Here is a 21,077-nt window from a genome sequence, read left to right on the forward strand (position 1 = left end):
CTTAAGGAAGCTTTCTACTTAAGGACGATTTTTTGTAGCCCCTTGAAAGTCGTTAAACAGAAAGCCAACTGTATTTAAAAAAAAGGGAAAAAAAAACAGAAACTGTTCTCTGTCGTAAAAAAGTAAAATGCAAAAACTGCAAATTTGTCATTTTCCATTTTTTTTGCATTTTTGTCATCTATTGAATTTTAACTTTATTGTACAAGCTTGCTTATTTGGCTTCCTCTGAAAATAAAGCATGAAAAAAACATCAAATTCCAGCATTTCACTATTTTTAGTTTGGAATTCAAAGTGCATTCCTTCAAATATCTCAAAACCTAGTTTCTTTCACCATCCCACTGCAGGGTATTCTCAAATATCAACCTTCAAATTTTTCCTAGAAAAAGCCATTAACTATGATGTGGGTCTTAACCTTTTTGTTGCCGCCAAGTCCTATGGCAGTTACCCAAAGGCCATGATTGCTGTGCCATTGACTGCTATAGTTGAACTTTGCTCTTTGAATTGAATTTTATTCAGCCAAGGGCAAATATTGATGGAAAGTATAATTGGCAATTAAAAAAGGTTAACTAAGAATTCCCCCCCCCCCCCCAATCACCATATCTAGTCAAACCCTCACCAGGTTAGGTACAGTGGTAATTGGTGGGGTTTAAATAAATAAAGATTTAATATTGTGCTAATCCTATTGTTGTTTCAACAACACACTGGTTAGGCTGTAGCTCTGTTTACTCGATTTTGGCTACATCTTAAATTCACAAAGTTTATGAGCGTTCGGAAAGTTGCTGTAGGCATTCATTACGGCGAAAAACTAGAGCAAAAGTTGTTCTTCATTAAAAACCAGTTTTTTTTTGTGAAATGGCATGAAAGCTCTGCCTTATGATTAAGAACATTAATTGCAACTAATTACATCAAACTAAAATGATTTTTTTTTTTCAGTTTATTTTAATGTGTTTTTTAATCACACAAAAGATGAATAAAATTTTTAAATACATATTTTTTTCATTTTCAAAATTCGACCCCAATATATTGGTGTGAAATATATTTGGGAGCAGCTATTATTTGGGATTACTCAGCATTGCAAAATAGTTTCCATTGTACCAAAATTGAAAATACATAAAAAAAAAAACTATTTTATTTCAATTACTAGAAAAAATGCAACAAATTATGAAGAAGCATGTATCAAGTAAAATATTTTAGTCATATTATGGAAACTACTTGAGTAGTACTGTTCTTGTACCAAAGTGAAAAAATATAGGTAACTTTTCTAAAATTAGATAAATACCTCTAGATCAGATAAAAGGCACACTAAAGTCTCGACTTGCTGCTCCCAAACCATAAGCCAAAAATCATTAAATGTACTTGGAAGAGGTGCTTGGGTTAATATAAATATAGGGCTGTTGGGACAAATATCCTGAAAAAAAAATCAATAAAATGATTTAAGCATAATTTAAGTCAATTTCATACTTGGAATAATGATCTTAAAACAAAAATTTGTACATTACTTTAGAGCATTAAAATTTTAACATTCACAAACATTATGTATTAGAAAGTTTGTCTGTGTATGTAATATGTGTATAATAACACCACGCCAGACTGGGAATAATCTTTACAAAAATCATTGACAGTTCAAAACATTTAGCTAAATGTTTATAACTTACAGTATTCTCACATCAAGACACTCACAATTTGTATCGGAAATTTTACACAGGGTCTTCTGGGTCTGAAAGCTTACATCTAAGTACACAACCCGTCTCCCCTTGATATGAGTCAAGATCTGGTTTAAATTTGTTTCAGAGTAGTTGCATAAATTGCCAACTTGGAAAAATCTCTATGTGCAAAAAATGTATGCTGTTTCGGTACAAAATATGTAAACTAAGTCTTATTAATTTTACTAACAGCGTGTAACATTTTTGCATGTTCAATTTTGAAAACCCTTTCTTTTTTACAAGTTTTATTGCAGCATTTGTTAATTTGCTTCTTTAGGTGTTTTTTAACAATGGCCAGAAAAAATATTGTCCTTGTCATTGCCCAAAAAATAAGACAGTCAACTTTCAATAACTTGAACTCCCAAGAGACTGACTAAAACGTTTGAGTTATTGGTAGTGTGAGTTACGAAAAGTTTTCACAACGGTCTCAAGAGTTAGGGACCCCATAAAAACTTCGAGATAAAGGAATATTTGAGTTAAAAGCTTCAAGTTATCAAAATCCAACTGTAATTCGATTTAATCATTCGTATTGCCAAGTTTTCAAATTGGCCAAAATATGAAGACATCTTAAAATTACTTATCGCATAATAGACGCTAACTAAATATAGAGACGAACCAAATGACTTTTTAATTTCCTACTACGGGCAAAGCCGTGTGGGTACAGCTAGTAAAAAATAAAATACAGGAAAGGTTTAAAATAACAGATTCAACAGAATGCTATTAATGTATAACTCTAAAAACGCACAATAGACAAAAATGAGGAAGTGTTGTGGAGGCAGATTCAATCAGTTTTGGAACTGTAAAAATTTGGGACTAGTGTGTAAGAGCTTAATAAAATCTAAAATGCATAAAAGGTCAGGCATGTATTTCCACCAGATTTGATCCACAAGTATGTTCTTGATTCCAGACTTGATAATTAAAGATTCAGTCATGTGTAGCTAATATAGTTAACCAAAGGTCCTTAGTTATATATATATCCTTATTAATTGTTGTAACCTTAAATAATGTTTTCATGACTTCAGAAAGTGTCTTTATTTGTGAGAAATACGAAAACTGAAAAAAATTAGGTTCATACCTTTAAATATGATGCATTTATGTAATCATCTTTAGCAGTAGTTAGTTTCACTCTATTGCAGTCATCTAAAAATAATGAAATAAAGTTAGGACATATTACAGAAATTATTCATGACAAATATCATACCATTAATTAAAAATGCACATTCACTTTTCTCTGTAGTATTTTCAACAAAACAAGAAACCAAAACACACAATACATAAAAGCTTTAATTGTTAGTCACACACGACCCAGGTTAAAATTCTTGAGAGGGAATGGAAGTTATTAATCAATATAGCACTTGTTTCAATCATGTCCTGGTAATTTATATCTCATTTTTAAGTTGCAGGACAAACTAAATCAAATAGCAGCTACATGTTATAGGAATTGTTCGTGGAGATCATTACTTAATTTCTTTCACACAATCCAAAAATGTGAAATATGTCCTACATATATAACTCAATATCAAATAGAGCAGCTACAAAAAAGTGTTGCAGGCACACAGACATTTTTCAAAAATAGTCAATCGCATAGTTTAAAACAAGTATATTCACCAAAATACCACAATAGAAAATTTTCACAAACCACCAATACTTTCTTCTACATATTTTGAACATAGAAGAAAATACTGTTTACTATTTTGTATTGCTCTAAGCACAGAGAATAAAGACAAACATTTGTTCCAAATTTTGGCACAATATTTTTTGCTAGATTGCCAGTTCTGTAAATAGTTTATAAAAATAATTTCTCAAGCTGATGCAAGAGCAACTAAAATCTATAACTTACATGGCATGACATCGGGGAAACGATTCTTTAAAGGGCAACAACGAGCAACAGAAATTGACATTTTTCTAGACACCTTGTCTTGAGCATCAATAAATTCCTATAAATAGAAGAAAAGCCCTGTTTATAAAATAAAACACATGTGAACTTTGCATAAGCAATGTTCACATACATACATTCACATACATCAATAATAAACTACACAAACGCATAAATGTTTCAGAAACCCCAAACTTCCCCCTTCCCTGTCAAAAGGGATATGATTAATCAGCTCAGCTTAATATTCCACTTGTATAATACGCCAATGCTTTAGGGTTATATTCAGTGCAAAAAAAATAAATAAATAAATAAATTCCTGTAAACAGATAAGTTATAAAATGAGAATCCAATGTTCATAATTGATGCAACAAAAAAAGTATCTTTAATTTTTTTTCTTCTCCTTCCAGTACATATAAACACATCCAGGAACATAAAATATTTAGTGAATTTGTACCCAGAATTATGTAGTATGAAATTACAGAAAATGTACAAGACATTTATTTCTAAAAAATGTGACGAGATTCTTGAGAATTTCATTTTTCAAATGCAGTTTTTTGTAAGTTTATTTTCATCATAATGCTTTAAAACTATTAGGCATTATGAGTAAAAAAATTTTAAACAACAAATAACGTACTTTCCATTTCTGATCAAGAGGTGTTGTTCCATTCAAGGATTTTCTCACTAATCCGTCAACAACTTTTTCATATTTTTCCACTTCAGATACAAATTTTGCTCTGACAGAAGAGTCATCCAAAGGATCTTTCATTTGATGTGAAAGCTCTTTTTCTTTTAACAAGGTGATGCTTGTTAAATCAATGACCTGAAAAAAATTATGGAGACAAGCTTTTAATTAGTTCATAAATTTGTTATTTTTTAAAATACAGTAAACTCTCGACTATCCGCAGACTTTCACTTTCAAAAAAAAAAAAAAAAAAAACGGCGATAATTAACTGGATGTAGATAAATGCACATATTTCAACTTAACAAGTGCAAAATCTAAGTTCAGACATTCTTATTTATTTTTTCTCCCTCCCTTCCAGTGACATCAAATCTCTCAAGATCATCAAAATCTGACTAGTTGAAGGTCTTTAGGTCTGCACTGCTTACTGCTTTAGATCTAATTTTAGCTTTGCACCACTTACTGAATTATTGATCTATACTACTTACTAAGCGACTATCCGCAAAATTAATTATCCGCAAATTGGTTCATCTGCCGTTGCCGTGCCACCCTATTCCGCGGATGATCAGGAGTTTACTGTCTGTTAGTCTTGCTCATTTTTCAAGTTATGTACAGCCATCTGTGCAATTCTGCATTACTCAGTGCTACAAATCCACTATAGAGAGTCAAAACTACTCAGATGTCCCCTGTACACTCCTAGACTTAACTATAACAGAACATGAATATTTTATAAAATAGAAGAAAGTATCGATTGCAGTCGAATAAAATTTAGCACATAAATTGACTATTTTAATCAACTATATATTTTAATGATTAATAAATGGCCACAACAATTAATTTTAATTTCTTAGAGAATAACTTAATTTTTGGATATGGACACAAATGTAAGTAAGGTGCCTTTTATTGAATGTAAGTTACAACATGCATGTAAATAGGTGTGTACACATTCACATCATTATACCTTGGTAAAAGATAAAACTGCTGACTGATTAAGTTTCTGAAGGGTGTTAGCAAAATTTTATGAGGCACAAAATGAAAATAAAGTAAAAATTACAAAATTTGGCCTTTTTCTCAGGATTTATCTGCATTAATTATCTTTATAGATGCTAATGTTGGCATTTTTGAACTATTCAAAAATGCTCAAAAAATACCCTTGGGAAAAAAAGCATTACTTACTTATTTATTTAATCATTTTGATATGTATTCTGTGTCAAAAGTTGTTTTAGATAAAATATGTTTGAACCTAATCAGCCCTTAAGTTCAGGTTTTACAAAAACTACAAATTTGCTCGTAAGCACTTATTTTTTTAACTGTTCAAAAATCTGCAACATAACAAATCAAAAAGTCGTTTTTACCTAATCATCAAAAGATCTTTCCAAATAGTTTGTTCAAAGCAAATGACTCTTTATTTTGCAAGTGTTACAAATTTCCCTGCAAGCAATAATGTTAAGTTTTTGAAATGTTTAAAGTATGCCTTAAGGGAAAAAAAAGACAACCTTTTTTTTTACATTTGCTGTGTCAAAATTTCTTCCTATAACATTTATTTGCAGCATAAATACCTTATGGTTAAGGGGGTGGGAGGAGATTGTATTGGGCATAAAAATTATTTTTTTTACATCAATATCAGTGATTAAAGTTTTTATATTAGATGTTTAGAGAAGCAATACAAACCTTAGGCTGCAATACTTGCGTGGATTCTTCAACAGATTCTTTAAATTGATTTTTAACAGATTCAGGTTCTGGCGGAGGTGTAATCAAATCTCGTACAGCATTTGCGACTGCTTCTTGGGGAGCTTTAGGTTTTTGGTCAATGATGGGAACTTGCTCATTAGCTTGATTTGGAACACTACCAACCTGTTCTGTCTGTAACGGCGGGCTTGGAACGGCAAGCTTAGGTTCCATAGGAGCAGGAAGGTGCTGACTGGGTATTGGAAAACTTGAATTGTAAACAGAATTAGCAGTTGAATAATTCTGTTGACTTATAGATTCACCAGTGATATGAAAATTCTCTTGGCCGGCATGATGACCACCTGATTGCACAGTACTACCACTTTGCATATTCATAGCTGGAGATTGAGTAGAAACTTGCTGAATACCAGCTATGCCTGAAGTATGAGACACAGCTCCAATGTTATTATTTGGTATGCAATTCGACTGAGAATTGTATACATTATATGCAGCTGAATTGAATGAATAAGTGGTTGTAGTATTCTTTCCATCATATTGATAAGACTGAGGAGGAACTGTAGGTCCATAAGCTGGAAAACTACTAGGTTGTATCACCGGTGAATTGATATTACTAGCTTGAGAGAAAGAAGTAAAATTCTGACAAGATAAGGAGGGTACTGGAGCTGATGATGTCAGTGTTTTCTCTGACATATTGGTATAATAATTTGCATTCACATTTTGTTGCTGTGGTACAGGATAATTCAAAGTTCCAGGCACACTAGGATTTGTAGAATTTAGTACACTTGTTCTTGTATCAATTGATGGAGTGACACTAGTCTGTGCTCCTTGGATAGCAATACCAGAAGATTGATAATTTTGATTTGATTGATAAGGTGTCCCATAATAATTATACCCTGAATTAATATTAGGTCCATAAGATGAAATTGGCATGTTGTAGTTAGAAGGAAATCGATTCTGTTGCATAGATAATGGCACAGTTGGTTGAATCTGAGCATTTGTAGCTGATGGAGAAGAAACACTGTTGAAAGTAGGCATGGCTGAAGAAGGCACAGATGCAGGAACTACGGATGATATAGCTGCAGGTTGATAACCATTTGTATTTCCGGGAGAAGAATAAAAATGATGATTTCTAGAATCAAACAACTGAGCTGAAGTTGTAGCTGGAAATTGCATAGTAGGTACACTGTCGGGAAAGGTAGTGCCACTAGGCACTCTTTGGATAGGAGGAGCTTTCCGCATGTTAGTAACAGCGGAATTGCTATAAGACTGCATAGGTGCAATTGCAGCTGGTGAAGTGGAAGAATTTAAATAAGTTGTTGAATTAGACATAGGGAAAGGGGTGGCATGTCCAATTTGAGGTGAACCAGTCGATGTTGTTGCAGAATATGCATTGAAATGAGGCATACTTCCATAAGAATTTGGCATCACAGGTGCACCTGAAAATGGTACTGCAGCAAAATTAGCAGGTTGAGGAACCATGTAATTTTTTCCTTGATACAAAATGCTATCAGAACTTCTTGAGAATGGCAAAACAGAATTATAAGAATCTTTTGAATGTGTATATGTGGCATCAGACATGACTTGAGACACAGGGATGTTAGAAAGATTTGGAGGTTTTGTGTATTGATTTGCCACATTTGAAGCAAATACCTGACCAACGGGTGTCCCTGAAGTGGCAGAAGCTGGAAGTTGGGGTGGAATACTGAAATTAGCCACTCTAACAGACTGTGCTGCATTGAAACTTGCAGAACACATTGCTGGAACAGCAGTCTGCTCAGAACCAACTGGAGCTGGCCTTACTCCAATAGAAGTTGTATCAATATTTTCTTCGGTCCGAAAATTTTCTCCGGGTTTGAAATTCCTATTTGGATCAGGAGCTACAGGACCACCGAGAGTTGCTTGCCTAATTGGTTGTGAAGTATATTGTCCAGTTGCTGCTGCTGGTTGTGATGTAGGAATATAGTTGTTAAAAGATGCAACTCCTGGTGGGACTCCTCGATTTGTCATGTAAGGAAGATAGTCCTTTAATTTGGGAACATGCTGTTCTGTTGGAGGCATATTTGGAAGTGTAGACACCCGGGATCCTATAATAAAGTTTTTATTAAAAACAACAGAAAATTTAGCACAAAGAGGAAAATAGTGAAGCATTCTTAAACAACTAAACTATGTACTGCTTTGCATTTTTTATAAGCTGTTAACCCCCTGACGGTCCGGGGTTATGAGTAAGATGTGTTCTTCCCCGTGATTTTTTTGTGTGTGTGTAACTTGCTTGTAAATCAATTGCCTTACCTTCTATCAATGCCTAGCTATCGCCTTGTGCCTTGGAGGATTGTTTTGACAATGATATAATTTTATTTTTTATATGAGAAAGAAATAAAAAGGGGAGAACACTACCTTACAAGTTAATAGAGTTACCTCCATAGATCTCATAGAGGAACAAAACAATGGCAAATCTTTATCTCTATAATCTTTACTTCTTAAATACAGTGACTAAATGTTTTCAATACACCAAAACAGCACTTAATTTTTATTTTGAAGACTAAGAATAAAACTTGATGCAAAAAATATCAAACAAAAGAACAAAACATTTTCTATTAAAGCAATTGCATCACAGCAGATTACCCTTAATAATTCATTATTCATAATGATTGAAAATAAATCTAGCATTTAGATAAAAAATACATATACACTCCCAATACAGTTCACATACAATATTATACCTTTTCGTAACTCTGCCTCTGTAATTTGAGACCTTTCTTCATCCTGAACTTTAGTAACACTGCGTACACGAGTGAAAAGCCGAGAAACATTTTCTTGTAGTTTCTTGTAAAATTCAAGACCTGTTTTTGCTTTTGCTACTAAATCATCATATGCATCAAATGAACTAATTAAGGATTTCACCATGTCATTACGCCTGTAAAAGAAATAAACGTACAATTTCTACATGGAATGTATATGATGATTAAAAGTATATAAGAAATTTTCTTTTAGTTATATAATTGCTTTTTAATTCTTCCATTTTTCAAGTTGTTTAATTTTTATTTAAACCATAAAGTTTGAAACATTTTGCGAATAATTTAGACTATTATTCATTTTTGCAAATTTAATGAAAAATGCTAAAAATTAAAAAATCAATTAAGGATTTAAAAATATTACTCACAGTCATTTTAATACCTTTCTTGTAGTCAGTAAGTTTACATTTTACAACATTTAAAGAATGTCATTTACTTTTCAACACACCTAACAGCTCTTGAACATAATCAATTGCTTGAATGCATTTATTTACACATAAAATGAATTAATGCTACGTTGGTTAAGAGAAAAAAATGTGGCGTAAAGCTGTTCTATGATTGTGTGGAGCTTTTTTCTCAGTGCACAATGTTCATGCATGGATCAGAATGTCACATGTCACAGATGAACTTTTATTATTTATTTTTATTCTTACATACGACAGACAAAAAAAAAACGTTGCTATTCAAGCAGATAGTTTAGATACAGAATCTGCAAACTATTCTATCCAAATATTACAAATAGATAATGTAATGTGTATATTACTTGCACATTTTTGACAACCCCTTTTTTTCTAGTAAAAAAGCATTTTTGATATCCGATAAAATATTTTTAAGATACCGAGCACCAAAAGAATTAAAATAATTAAATAAAATTACACTAAAACACCATTCAGACTCATTATCATTATGAACTATTTTGTACCTGTGTTTGACCTCTGCAATGGCTTTTCTGGTATCAGCATAATGAGCATTTGCTTCTGTCAGAGCACACAATATATTATCTTGTGCAGTAAGATTTTGATCCAAATATGTTAAAATTTCATTATGTTTCTTCAGTTCTTCATCAAAAGTATGCTGAAAAATTAAAAATTACTTATAGAAAAATTGTACTTTTTTTTAAAACATGTAAAAAAAAAGCTTTTAAAAAAATCAAAGTAACCTTAATTACTGATATTTTTTATTTAATACTAGCTGCTTCCCTCTTCTTAGCACTTGAAAATAAAAGTTATGTCAAGGGAAGCATATTCAACAATCAGGCTTGAACAAAAAAAAAATACTATAAAATTTGCTGTCAGAACAATGACTAGTCCCTAAAAATCCCCATTAAAATTTGGACATTAGTACAGAAAATACCAATTTGAATGAGAAAGCTTTGTAAATAAAGTTAACACTACTATAAAAATTCTAATGGGTATGGAGAGATATATCTAAGAAGTCATTAGAATAAAGGCAAGAATCTTAAATTTTTAGAATTATCTTCATTGTATAATAAAAACACAAAACAATAAAAAGAAACAATAAGAAAAATCAATGTATTGATGAAAGTTCAATATGAATTAAGAATTATTTTCAGTTTTTCCTTTGCAATATTTAAATAGTTGAGTGCAAATTCAGAAACTTAAATAATTTTTTACACTTGACTATCTTTAATTGTACCTGGAGATCTTCCTTTTTATCCATAGTAACAAGACGCTTTGTGATATCATCTGCCAATAAAGCATTGCGCAGTTGTTGCTCTAAATATTGTCGTTGTTTCTGCATTTCATCAACTTTTGCAATGAGATGGTTAAACTGTTCCATAATTTGAACATTTTCTGGTGCTACATTAAACAATATTAATTAAAATACAGAAATGGAATTTGATATTACATAATTTATTAAATGCATAAATAATAACAAATGCATAATAATAAATATTTCTGGTATACTAAACATATAACTAATAAGTAATCTGAAATCAAACTTTTATAAAGCAATTTTAAAGCATCCATTAAGATACATATCAAACTTTTAGATCACAAAAACCTCTTTATTTAAGTGTTCTGAAGCAACAGCTTACTGACATAACTGTCAGCATTTTATTTTTAAAATTTAGCACCTAAATTCCTTTTGCTGGCAGCTAAGGAAATAAAAAAAATCCTATAATTTTGCTTAATTATATTGAATTGTGCTATACAGAGCTGAGTACAGGGGGTGGATACAAAAATAGCTTCCGGAAGAGCCCCCAGAAAATAAAAAGCGGCACCTTCTCATACAATTTTTCATAATAAAGTTCTTTCAAACTGTTCTTCAGGCTCCCTTAAACTCAATTATTCTACTTTAAAGTACAAAAATGTTATGAGCCAATTTACTGTAAATGAAAATAAAATAGCTTTTTTAAAATCTTAAGCTAATTAAATACTAAACATTATGTATAATTTCACCCAAATTCTATATTAATGAGCAACAATAATGAGAAAAAATGTTGTAATGATTATAACTTGAGGACTAGGTTATTATACAGACCCATACCCTCATGTTGAGTTCTTACAAAGTTATTTATATTTTTCTCCATGGGAAAAAGTGTTATAGTACATGAATAGTAGCGGGCAAAAGCAACCTTTTTTTAGAGGTTACTTTGACCACTAAAATTTTAATTTTTTATGAACTACAGTAAACTCCCGATTATCCGCAGAATAGTGCGGTACGGTAACCGCGGATAATCCAAATAATAGATAAGAAACAATAATAGCATGTATAATAGCTTAAAAATATGAATAACACTCACACATACACTTAAATTTTAGCTAAAAATGATAAAATTGAATGTAAAAAATATCTTTAAAACGTAAAACGAACAATATTACTCTCATAAGCTTAAGAAACATTTGATGACTATAATATTAGTACAGATTTTAAATTTTTGCAATGAAAGTCGGGTAGCTGTAAGTCATTACTATTTTTTAAAAAATGTGAAAAGACCCACAGGTAATCCAAATGCCGATAATCGAGAGTTTACTGTACGTAATTCATGTAAATAAAATTTTTCATCATCATGAACGATAACTATTACAAGATGCAAAAACAAGAAAATTTACAAATATTCTTATTATTTTCATTCAATGTAAGTTTCATCAACAATTCATCATCACTAAAAAATATGAAATTAGCATATCAGGTTAAAATAATGAAATTTTATAGTTCAAGTTTCAAAAAACAATGCATGTACTTTTGATTGATGCAAGAGAAGGCAAACTTTCAGCTAATTCTTCCAACGAGGCTGTAAGTTTAGTCAAATTCCCAAGATGAATGTTAACAGCAGCTTGTAAAGTATTATTAGAATCTACTGCTTTTTTATGAGCTTCTTCATATTTTGAACATTCCTTTTTTAGTTCAACAATCAGCATTGATGGTCCTCGTTTCCCAAATGTTTCCTGAAAATATTCATAGTCAACAAAGAAATCAAATTTCCATATTCTGAATTGTTTACATATTGGCATTAAATTATGACATCAATGAAACTTAAACAAATCATTGTTTCTTTTATAATAATGTTACAGGCTATTAAGAGCTACATAAAACCATTAATGATGTGACAAAACAAAGGCTTTTATAGTTCACATATATAAATAACCTGAAAATAAATAGTAAATAATGATAGGTACTTAATACAGTGCTTGATATCACACACACTATTCATGAGTTGCACCAATTAATGGCACTTAATCACCAGCTCAATTTTTCCAAAAATGTTGTGATATGATATTAAACCATAAACTGAACAGATGCATTTTATTGCATTGCTTATAAATCAATTTATAAGCAATAAACAAGAATTTAGCAAGTTTATTTTTCCCACTCTCATAAGAAAGTAATAAAAATTATAAAATAGCTTGCCTCAATTTGTGAAAATTTTGTTTTCAACATTTCAAATTTTATGAAAAATCTTTTCCTTTTTCAGTGTCAGTAAACTTTTTTAGAGATCAGTTTTGGACCTCAAACAGACTCCAGAACTATGCTTTTGAGGTAGAGTACAAAAACTTCTATTTTATAGATATTGATTTGCCACATGTCAAGTGAAATAGAAAGTTTTACAAATGCATCAATACACGTGTAAAGTCAAATTTTTGACATAAGTAAAAGTTTAACTTTTGTCATCACAAATAAATTTGCCTACTGTAGATGGTTAATTAAATATTATAAAAATCTATCATAACAATTTGGAAAGATACATAACAAAAAGGTTGGAAAATTTCGCTAAACAAAAGCTCAGTGCAGACTTAGAAGATTAGCAATTAATGAATACACATATAACAATCTTCAAATAACATAATAAACATATATAACAGGAAAACATTTTAAAAAATAATAAATACTTGATGCTTTAATTCTTTTTGCTCTTCCTCTGAAATTATCACAGATGAGTTTTTTAAAGCCGTTTCAACATCTTTTGATGCCTTCAACAGTTCTAAATTTAAAAAAAAAAAGGCAGAAAAACAGATTTATATGTAGTTTGCAAGCAAACAAATAAAGTAATAACATAAAGTACATATAACTTCTACATTTCAATAACACACACTACAAAGTATACCAGTCAACTTTACATAGCAACAGTTGTTTTTCTGTCTACATAAACCATTTCTCTCAAACAGGCACTTAAGGGAAAAATGAATTGTCAGCACATATTTATGCTCTTGAATAGCAATTAATGCACACATGTTCGGCTAACTAATTCATCAAAACAAAATCTACACCTAGAAGGCTATCATACTAAGGGAAAAATATTTAATACCCTATTTGTATAATTATAATGTTTACAAAAAAAGAAATTTTACTGGTACAACAGGTGTACCAGTGACATAGGGAAAATTTAAAAATGGAGCAGCATAAATACTCTGAACATTTTCAATTTCAATCAAAGTACAGAATCTAGTTATTTGATGAAAAATTTCTCTCAAAGATAACAGTTGAAAACAAGGACTGACTTTAGGAGATGAATTCAGTGACTATGCTCCAAATTGAATAATCTGTGATCAAGTTCAAACATTTGGCATTTTCTTAATTATTTTCAACTAGTGGCACTCGCACGGTTTTGCCCGTAATAGAAAAAATAAAAGCTCTTTTGGTTTGCCTGTATATTTACAAATCATGTATGGTGAATTTTCTCGTCAATTGGCTTGTACCCATGTTACGGTTCCAGGTTATGATAATTTCGTATCTCGCGAATTGGCTTGTGCCTATGTTACGGTTAAACGTTATGATGATTTCGTAATTTACTCGTCCATCTTATGATAATTTTGTTCTTAAAATTGGAATAGAAAAAGAACCATATCGAATTTTCGAAAAATCGCTTCGAGGTGCACACCCCCATGCTACAAACTAACTTTGTGCCAAATTTTATGAAAATTGGCCGAACGGTATAGACGCTATGTGCGTCACAGAGATCCTGACAGACAGAGAGACTTTCAGCTTTATTATTAGTAAAGATATGTTATGATTTTCTCATCAATTCTGAGATTAGGCATTTAGTTTGTTCAACAATGTGTTCTTCAATAAAATTAAGTGACCTAATTAATGTCTTCTGTAACGGAAGTTCTCAACATTTTCACTGCTGAGGAGCACTTGGGGCTTGATACCCCTCCGAATCCTAAGCGGACCACCAACAATAGCAATGATATTTTCAATTATATTAGAAAAAATAAGATAAATTCTAAAGCTTTCTTTAAAAAATTTAGTTACAACTAACTTTTAAAAAATTATAGATTAATTTTCACTAGCTGTTTGTGGACCACCTGAAAATTACTTGCAGACCACAGGTTGAGAATCACTGTTCTTTTAGCATTTAAATGTTGTTCATTATCAATTAAAAAATATAATACAAAAGTTCTCAACATTTTGTTTTCATATTAAAACATGTTTGTATGCAATAGCATTTACTATGCAATTATCACAACAAATTCTAATATTTGCTTGAAAAAAGAAGCGATTTTAAGACTCATGCAGCAGCAGAACTCATAAAATGCAAACCATCCAAGTTTTCCAAAATGCAATAAAAACATTTAAAGCATTTACCTGCCATTAAATCTGATAAATCTGATATAGCTGTAGGTCGAACACTTAAAGCTGCACATTTTTCTAGTAATTCTTGAGGGATTTTTTCTTCATTATCAAAAGAAGATGAGCTTTCAAGTTGAAGCGATGATAAGTAAGCCCTAAAGTATATTAACCAAAGCTCACAATTAATGATTAATATTATGAAGCAAACATTTCAAGTAAAAAACATATTAAAATCTTAAAAATTAGAATAATAGAGAAACCAAATGAAAACATACATTAATTCTTCATTTTTCCCCTTGATTCTCTCGGATACAGATCTCAATATTTTTGCTTTCTCTTCACTGTAAAAGTAAAATGATAATTATTAAAATAAAAATAGCAAAACTGAGGAAATATAAAAGTATAACACAAAATTTTTGGAAGTATAAAACAGATATTGAGAGAATGAAAAGAGACAGACTTGTCTTATGGCAGAGGTTCCCAACCGGTGGTTCGCGAACCCCCAGGGGTTCGCGAAAATTTCGGTGCAATGGCGGATTTTTCCTAGTTTGGTAAAAAATTATAAAATATTCAATTTGCACACATAGTTACTAAATTTTTTTTTTTAATTTGAAAGCGCGCCAGACTCTTGTATTAAGCTCAAAAAAAAAAAAAAAAAAAAATCTTTCAGCGGTTTTATAATCTTGGTTAAAAAGAAATTTTCTCATTTTTTTTTGATAGACAACAAAAAGAGATATCCTTCCTTCTTTATTGCGAGGCGCCATGCAGAAACGTTGTATTAAGCTGTGGCGGGGATCACGATGACCTTAAAAAGGCGCCATCGCGTGGAGTCAATCAAACAATATACATAATATACATATGTCGAAAAAAATAAAGAATTCTCAAACAATGCATCATAGGGGTATTATTTCTAATCTGGTTGAAATATAACTCGGGAATTTCCGTCGAATTCAGTATCGAATAGCAGACATGACAGCAAAAGGCTCCAAACTTAAAATTTATTACTGGATTTTACCCATCTGTTCGTTTTCAAAAATAATAACATCAGCATGCTCATAGTTCTGGGGAAATAGTTGTTAACAGACGTATTTAGAGATACTTTAGAGATGCTTGAAAACAAGTGATTTTGTTTGCAATTGGTTTTGCTACGTGAACTTGCTACTCTGTTTGTGAAGTTATAATCGTGTTGGTAATTTTTATGATTTAATAACTTTCTGCTGTTATGGATCGATGGTTGAAAACTGGTAGTTTGGTTGAGCGACAAATGGACAAGCAGTCAATCGATCAACCCTCAACATCAGCAGTAACTTTCGAATCAACACAGGATATTGAAACAGATAGCTGTAATGAACTGCCGCCTCCCCCGACTAAACAGAAAAGTGAACTAGGGGAGAAAAAAGGAAAAAAGCGAAAATATGACAGTGACTATTTACAAATTTGCTTTTATTTTACTGGAGAAGAGTCTGAACCTAGGCTGCTTTGTCTTCTCTGCAACGAAGTTCTAGCGAACAGCAGTTTGAAACCGTCACTTCTGAGAAGACACCTCGAAACAAAGCATCCGACACACAAGGACAAACCTATCGAATATTTTAAAAGAAAATTGGAATATAATAAAAAGTGTAGCGTCTCTACGTTCCTGTTAGAATCCAACGAAGATAGTAAAATGGCCCTTGAAGCTTCATATCGAGTCAGTTATAGAATTGCAAGATCTGGACAGCCACATACAATTGCAGAAAATTTAATTGGACCGTGTGCTAAAGATATTGCTAAGTGTATGCTGGGAGAAAAGTCAGCAAAAAAAATTGACCTGGTTCCGCTATCAAACAACACAGTATCACGCAGAATTACTGATTTGGCAAGTAATGTGGAGAAAGAACTTGTGAATAGAATAAAAGAGAATAATTTTGCGATCCAGCTTGATGAGTCGACTGATGTAGCAAACGCTGCAATATTACTTGTCTATGTTAGGTATATTTTTAACGATACAATTAAAGAAGATGTACTATTTGCAAAACCTTTGAAAACCAACACAACTGGAGAAGCAATTTTCGAACTGGTCAACAGTTACTTTGAAGAAAAAGGAATAGATTGGTCTTTGTGTGTGGGTGTGTGCACGGATGGTGCAAAGTCAATGACAGGAAAATTTGTTGGCTTTGTGGTGCGAGTAAAGATCAACGAGAAAATTAAATGGACTCATTGCTGCATTCATAGACAAGCATTATGCAAGTAAGCGCATTCCCGCAGAATTATCCGCTACTTTGAATGTTGCGGTAAAAATTGTAAATTTCATAAAATCACGTGCCACAAACTGCCGTCTATTTCACGCGCTTTGTGAGGAATTGAGAAGCCTTCATGTTACTTTACTTCTTCACACAGAAGTTAGATGGCTTTCCCGTGGCAAAATTTTGACACGCTTATTTGAATTGAAGTCAGAAGTCCAAGCATTTTTTGTTGATCATCCATTTCACTTGTCCACTTGCATATTCGATCTTCTTTGGAGGCAAAGGCTTGCATATTTAGCTGACATCTTTTCAAAATTAAATGAATTAAATCTATCCCTGCAAGGTGCAGTTGTTAATATTTTCGTTGTATATGATAAAATTGAAGCTGTGGTAAAAAAAATTGAATTTCTGGATCCAATGCCTGGAAATGGGTGAGTTTTCTTGTTTCACTTCTCTTAGTAGTTTTTTATCAGAAAACTCAATGAAACTTGATGAAAGCGTTAAAAGAAATGCATGTGAACATCTGCAACATCTTGAACTAACTTTTGACGAGTATTTTCCTAATAGGCGTAACGTCCCTCTCTCAAACAACTGGATACGCAATCCTTTTGAATGAAATCCATGCTTAGAGAACACCCTGACATTACCTGAAAAGGAAATGCTCATCGAGTTATCCTGTGATAATTCATTGAAAACTACCTTTAAAGAGCTCTCGTCAATTGACTTCTGGCTCAGTGTAAGAAATGACTATACCGTTTTGTCCAAAAAAGCAATTCGAATTTTATTACCATTTTGTACAACATATCTGTGCGAGAAAGGATTTTCCTCCTATACTTATCTCAAAGATAAATACCGAAGCAGATTGAATGCAGAGCCTGATTTAAGACTCAAACTGTCAGACATTGAACCAAACTTTTAGTTTCTTTGTTCCGTCAAACAGCCACAAATATCGCATTAAGGATTTTTTCCCCAATTTAAAGTATGCTTAAAAAAAATAGTTGGTTTATAAAACTTCTTGTTTATAATTTTTCTTGTAGATGTAGTTTTAACTTTTTATTAATGTTTGCACTTAATGATATTTTACAATTATATTTTTGTTTATTGCAATCAAATGCTGCAAAAAATGGAAAGCAAACATGCTGTTTTTTTTATTGTTTCTTACATATTACTAATTTCAACATCAGGGGGTTCGCGAACTTTTTTGCCTGTTCCAAGGGGTTCGCAAAGAGAAAAAGGTTGGGAACCGCTGTCTTATGGCATGAAGTTAAAAAAGAGAAAATCAGTGGCACAGGCTCATAGCGAGAGTGGGCCAAGGCCAACAATGCCCATACTGGGAAAATATTTACCCATACTGAGATACTTTGGTATCATTTTTCCTTTTGAGTCAACTTTCCATAAAATAAATAAATAAAACATGTTTAAGAAATAAATAGGCAAGCATGGTGCAATTTGCACCATACTTACAGACTCGCTGGTCTGTTGATTTTAGCTAACGGTTTGACAGTAATCTCAGCTTCAATGAGAGGAAATTTGCTTCTAACTCTGTTGTGGCTATTCCAGACTGAAGAGCCCAAAATAAGAGAAAATCCGCAGTCTTTAGGTACAGTAACTGGGCTGCCAGTGCATGCTCATACATTCAATGCTGACATGTTTCTATAATGCAAGTGCTTTCTTATACATGCAACAAATTATTAAAATCCTTTCTTAGTACAAGAGATCTTGTTTAACATTTCATAAAAATTATTCCAATATTTGAAATATATGAAAATTTTATAAAACGAAAAACATTGAACAGTTACTAAAAGTAATTTTCAAAAAAGCATGGCGTTTAATTCATTAAATATCGATTTTCAATGCATTAATATTTCATTCATGTCTTTGCTGTGTTACTGGATTATTTATTAAACAAGGAAGTGAAAAAGAGCCCTAATTACAAATCTGTACATTTTCTGTTTCAGAAAACTTGAAGACGAAGATGACAGTTGAAACTTGGAGAAAAAATAAAAGTGTTAAGGGAGGGGAGAGGGTGATTGCTTTAATTAAAATTCAACAGAAAAGTTTTAGGTTATTCTAAAATGCAATTTTAGAGATCTTTCGGCAGAATTAAAAATGAAAGCAGGTGTGACGTAAATACAGAGCAAATGTTTCTTTCTTTCTTTCTTTTTTTTTTGGCAAAATATGGTGCAAGAAAAGTACATACTCACAGTATGATGTAATGAAACAATAGTCACACCTCTGAATATTCCTAACGTGCTGTTGATAGCAAGCTATCCGACTTCAGAAGGCATTCTGATAATTTAATCCTAATGGATCAGTAACAACTATAATAAAGGTCGTGTAAAGTGCATTAATTGACTTCCATCCACCAAAACCCTTTTGGACTTGAATAATTTTGTAAAAAAAGAGGAGATACTCTATATGAGAAAACCATTTCATAGTGATATCCATTTTGAGTACTTTTGGAACAGCTGCGAAAAAATATCAAATTTGACTTGGGAGCAGCAAATATGAAATGTTACTTTTATATTACGGTCGGCACAGTTTAACACAAATTAGTGAATTCCACGGAAAGTTACAAGATTGCAAATGATGACAACTTGCAAAAGGTTCTCCACTAAGATATTAATAAGAAACGATATTTAAACCAAAATACCTATACAGTGAAGATGCTTCATGAGCCTCCATAGGTACTAAACGGCCAAATATATCAACTCCTGAAACATCAGGATCAGTGATACTAAATGGTATTCCTTTAACAAGTGATGCACCTTTTAACTCCGGCAAACTACTAATTGCTGGAACTTTTTCATGATAAACAAATTCATTTTCTTTTTTCGATGAATTATGCCTAGGAAATAAACTCATTTAGAAAACAAAATAACAATTTACATCAGCAAAAAAAAGATAGCTAAATAACGAAAATTAAACATATTGTAAGACATCCTTAAAAAAATATGAAGCAAAAATTAAAACTTCAATTCTAAAATATGTAATTCATATTTTTAAATAATTTAAAATTAAATAAATACATTTATTTTTCTAAAGTTTCATGTCTATAAGTGGTTATATTGTTAAATTTAAGGTTATCTCACAATCATTTGAGAAATAGCAGACTTCAATGCACAAATGATGAACAGGCCAACCATTTTAAATAAAGTTTCTGATTCAGAGTAACATTTCAAAATTCTTCACATACTTAACTTCTCAAGAAAGAAAAAAAAAAAGTTGACTCTACTTTTGTTGTTACAAAGTGTCCACAGAAGGAATTGTGCAATGGAATATTCAATATGGATACTATGGCTTCTACAAATTGCAAACATAAATTCATTTCAAAAAAGAAAAAAAAAACTTTTATTATGTAGCTCTTATTGTTTCTAATATTAAAATTTGCTTTGCTCAGTTTTGTTTTCATAAGACACAACTAAACTTGCTTTCATTTTCTATATTTTTCCAGCTAAAAAAAAAAAGACTTTTGATCTTGGTCTTCATTGACTGTCTACCAACGGCCCGTGGGCCACATCCGTCCTGCGAAGCTAAATCGTGTGGCCCGTTGTTTTGTTTAATATTAAAATTTGAAAAGCACAATTAATGACAATGTTACAAATTTGGAGCCAAATATTCAGAAATTGGTTTCCGAAAAACAGATGCATTTAATGAAAGAAGTATAGCAATCATTATAACAATTATCAGTTTTTAATTTTCTTTCCTTTCCAAAGGAGAGTCAGTGAGGACATGATTCAGTTGTTTAAACTTATCAAAATGAAAGATGTTACTGTCTGACCATCGATTACATGGAAAGGCTAATATCCAGTTTATAGACGGAAATGGACGTGCCTATTAGTTTATAGGGGTGTTAGTTGGTTTGTCACAGATGTGCACTTTTGTCTATCTATTATTTAGCTTTAATTTTGTAAAAATGAAAACTTGCTTTCAGCAACTTTTTTTTTAATCCAAACGATATTCGATCTATGTTCTCACTGCAAAAATTAATTGATTTATTTATTTACAACAAAGGTTTGAACTTACCATTTTGCTTTTACTTTCCTAAACGAAATGAAAATATTTTCTTTTCTTTTTGTT

The 21,077-nt window shown here is 31.6% G+C and overlaps 1 protein-coding gene across 1 annotated transcript in view; it reads right to left on the reverse strand.

The window, feature by feature from the left end:
- Window positions 1-21,077, reverse strand: part of LOC129230363 (tyrosine-protein phosphatase non-receptor type 23-like) — a 62,941-nt gene that overhangs the window by 19,969 nt on the left and 21,895 nt on the right. The window contains exons 9-21 of the mRNA XM_054864761.1: window positions 19,651-19,845; window positions 15,051-15,116; window positions 14,791-14,930; window positions 13,095-13,186; window positions 11,948-12,152; window positions 10,396-10,559; window positions 9,662-9,813; window positions 8,668-8,861; window positions 5,930-8,031; window positions 4,214-4,399; window positions 3,544-3,640; window positions 2,779-2,843; window positions 1,280-1,408 (exon numbers count right to left, since the gene is read on the reverse strand). Of these exons, the coding sequence (XP_054720736.1) occupies window positions 1,280-1,408; window positions 2,779-2,843; window positions 3,544-3,640; window positions 4,214-4,399; window positions 5,930-8,031; window positions 8,668-8,861; window positions 9,662-9,813; window positions 10,396-10,559; window positions 11,948-12,152; window positions 13,095-13,186; window positions 14,791-14,930; window positions 15,051-15,116; window positions 19,651-19,845 (3,787 nt within the window). The remainder of the gene's footprint in view (window positions 1-1,279; window positions 1,409-2,778; window positions 2,844-3,543; window positions 3,641-4,213; window positions 4,400-5,929; window positions 8,032-8,667; window positions 8,862-9,661; window positions 9,814-10,395; window positions 10,560-11,947; window positions 12,153-13,094; window positions 13,187-14,790; window positions 14,931-15,050; window positions 15,117-19,650; window positions 19,846-21,077) is intronic.

This window comes from Uloborus diversus, chromosome 9 (assembly GCF_026930045.1).
Source record: "Uloborus diversus isolate 005 chromosome 9, Udiv.v.3.1, whole genome shotgun sequence".
Classification (NCBI taxonomy): domain Eukaryota; kingdom Metazoa; phylum Arthropoda; class Arachnida; order Araneae; family Uloboridae; genus Uloborus; species Uloborus diversus.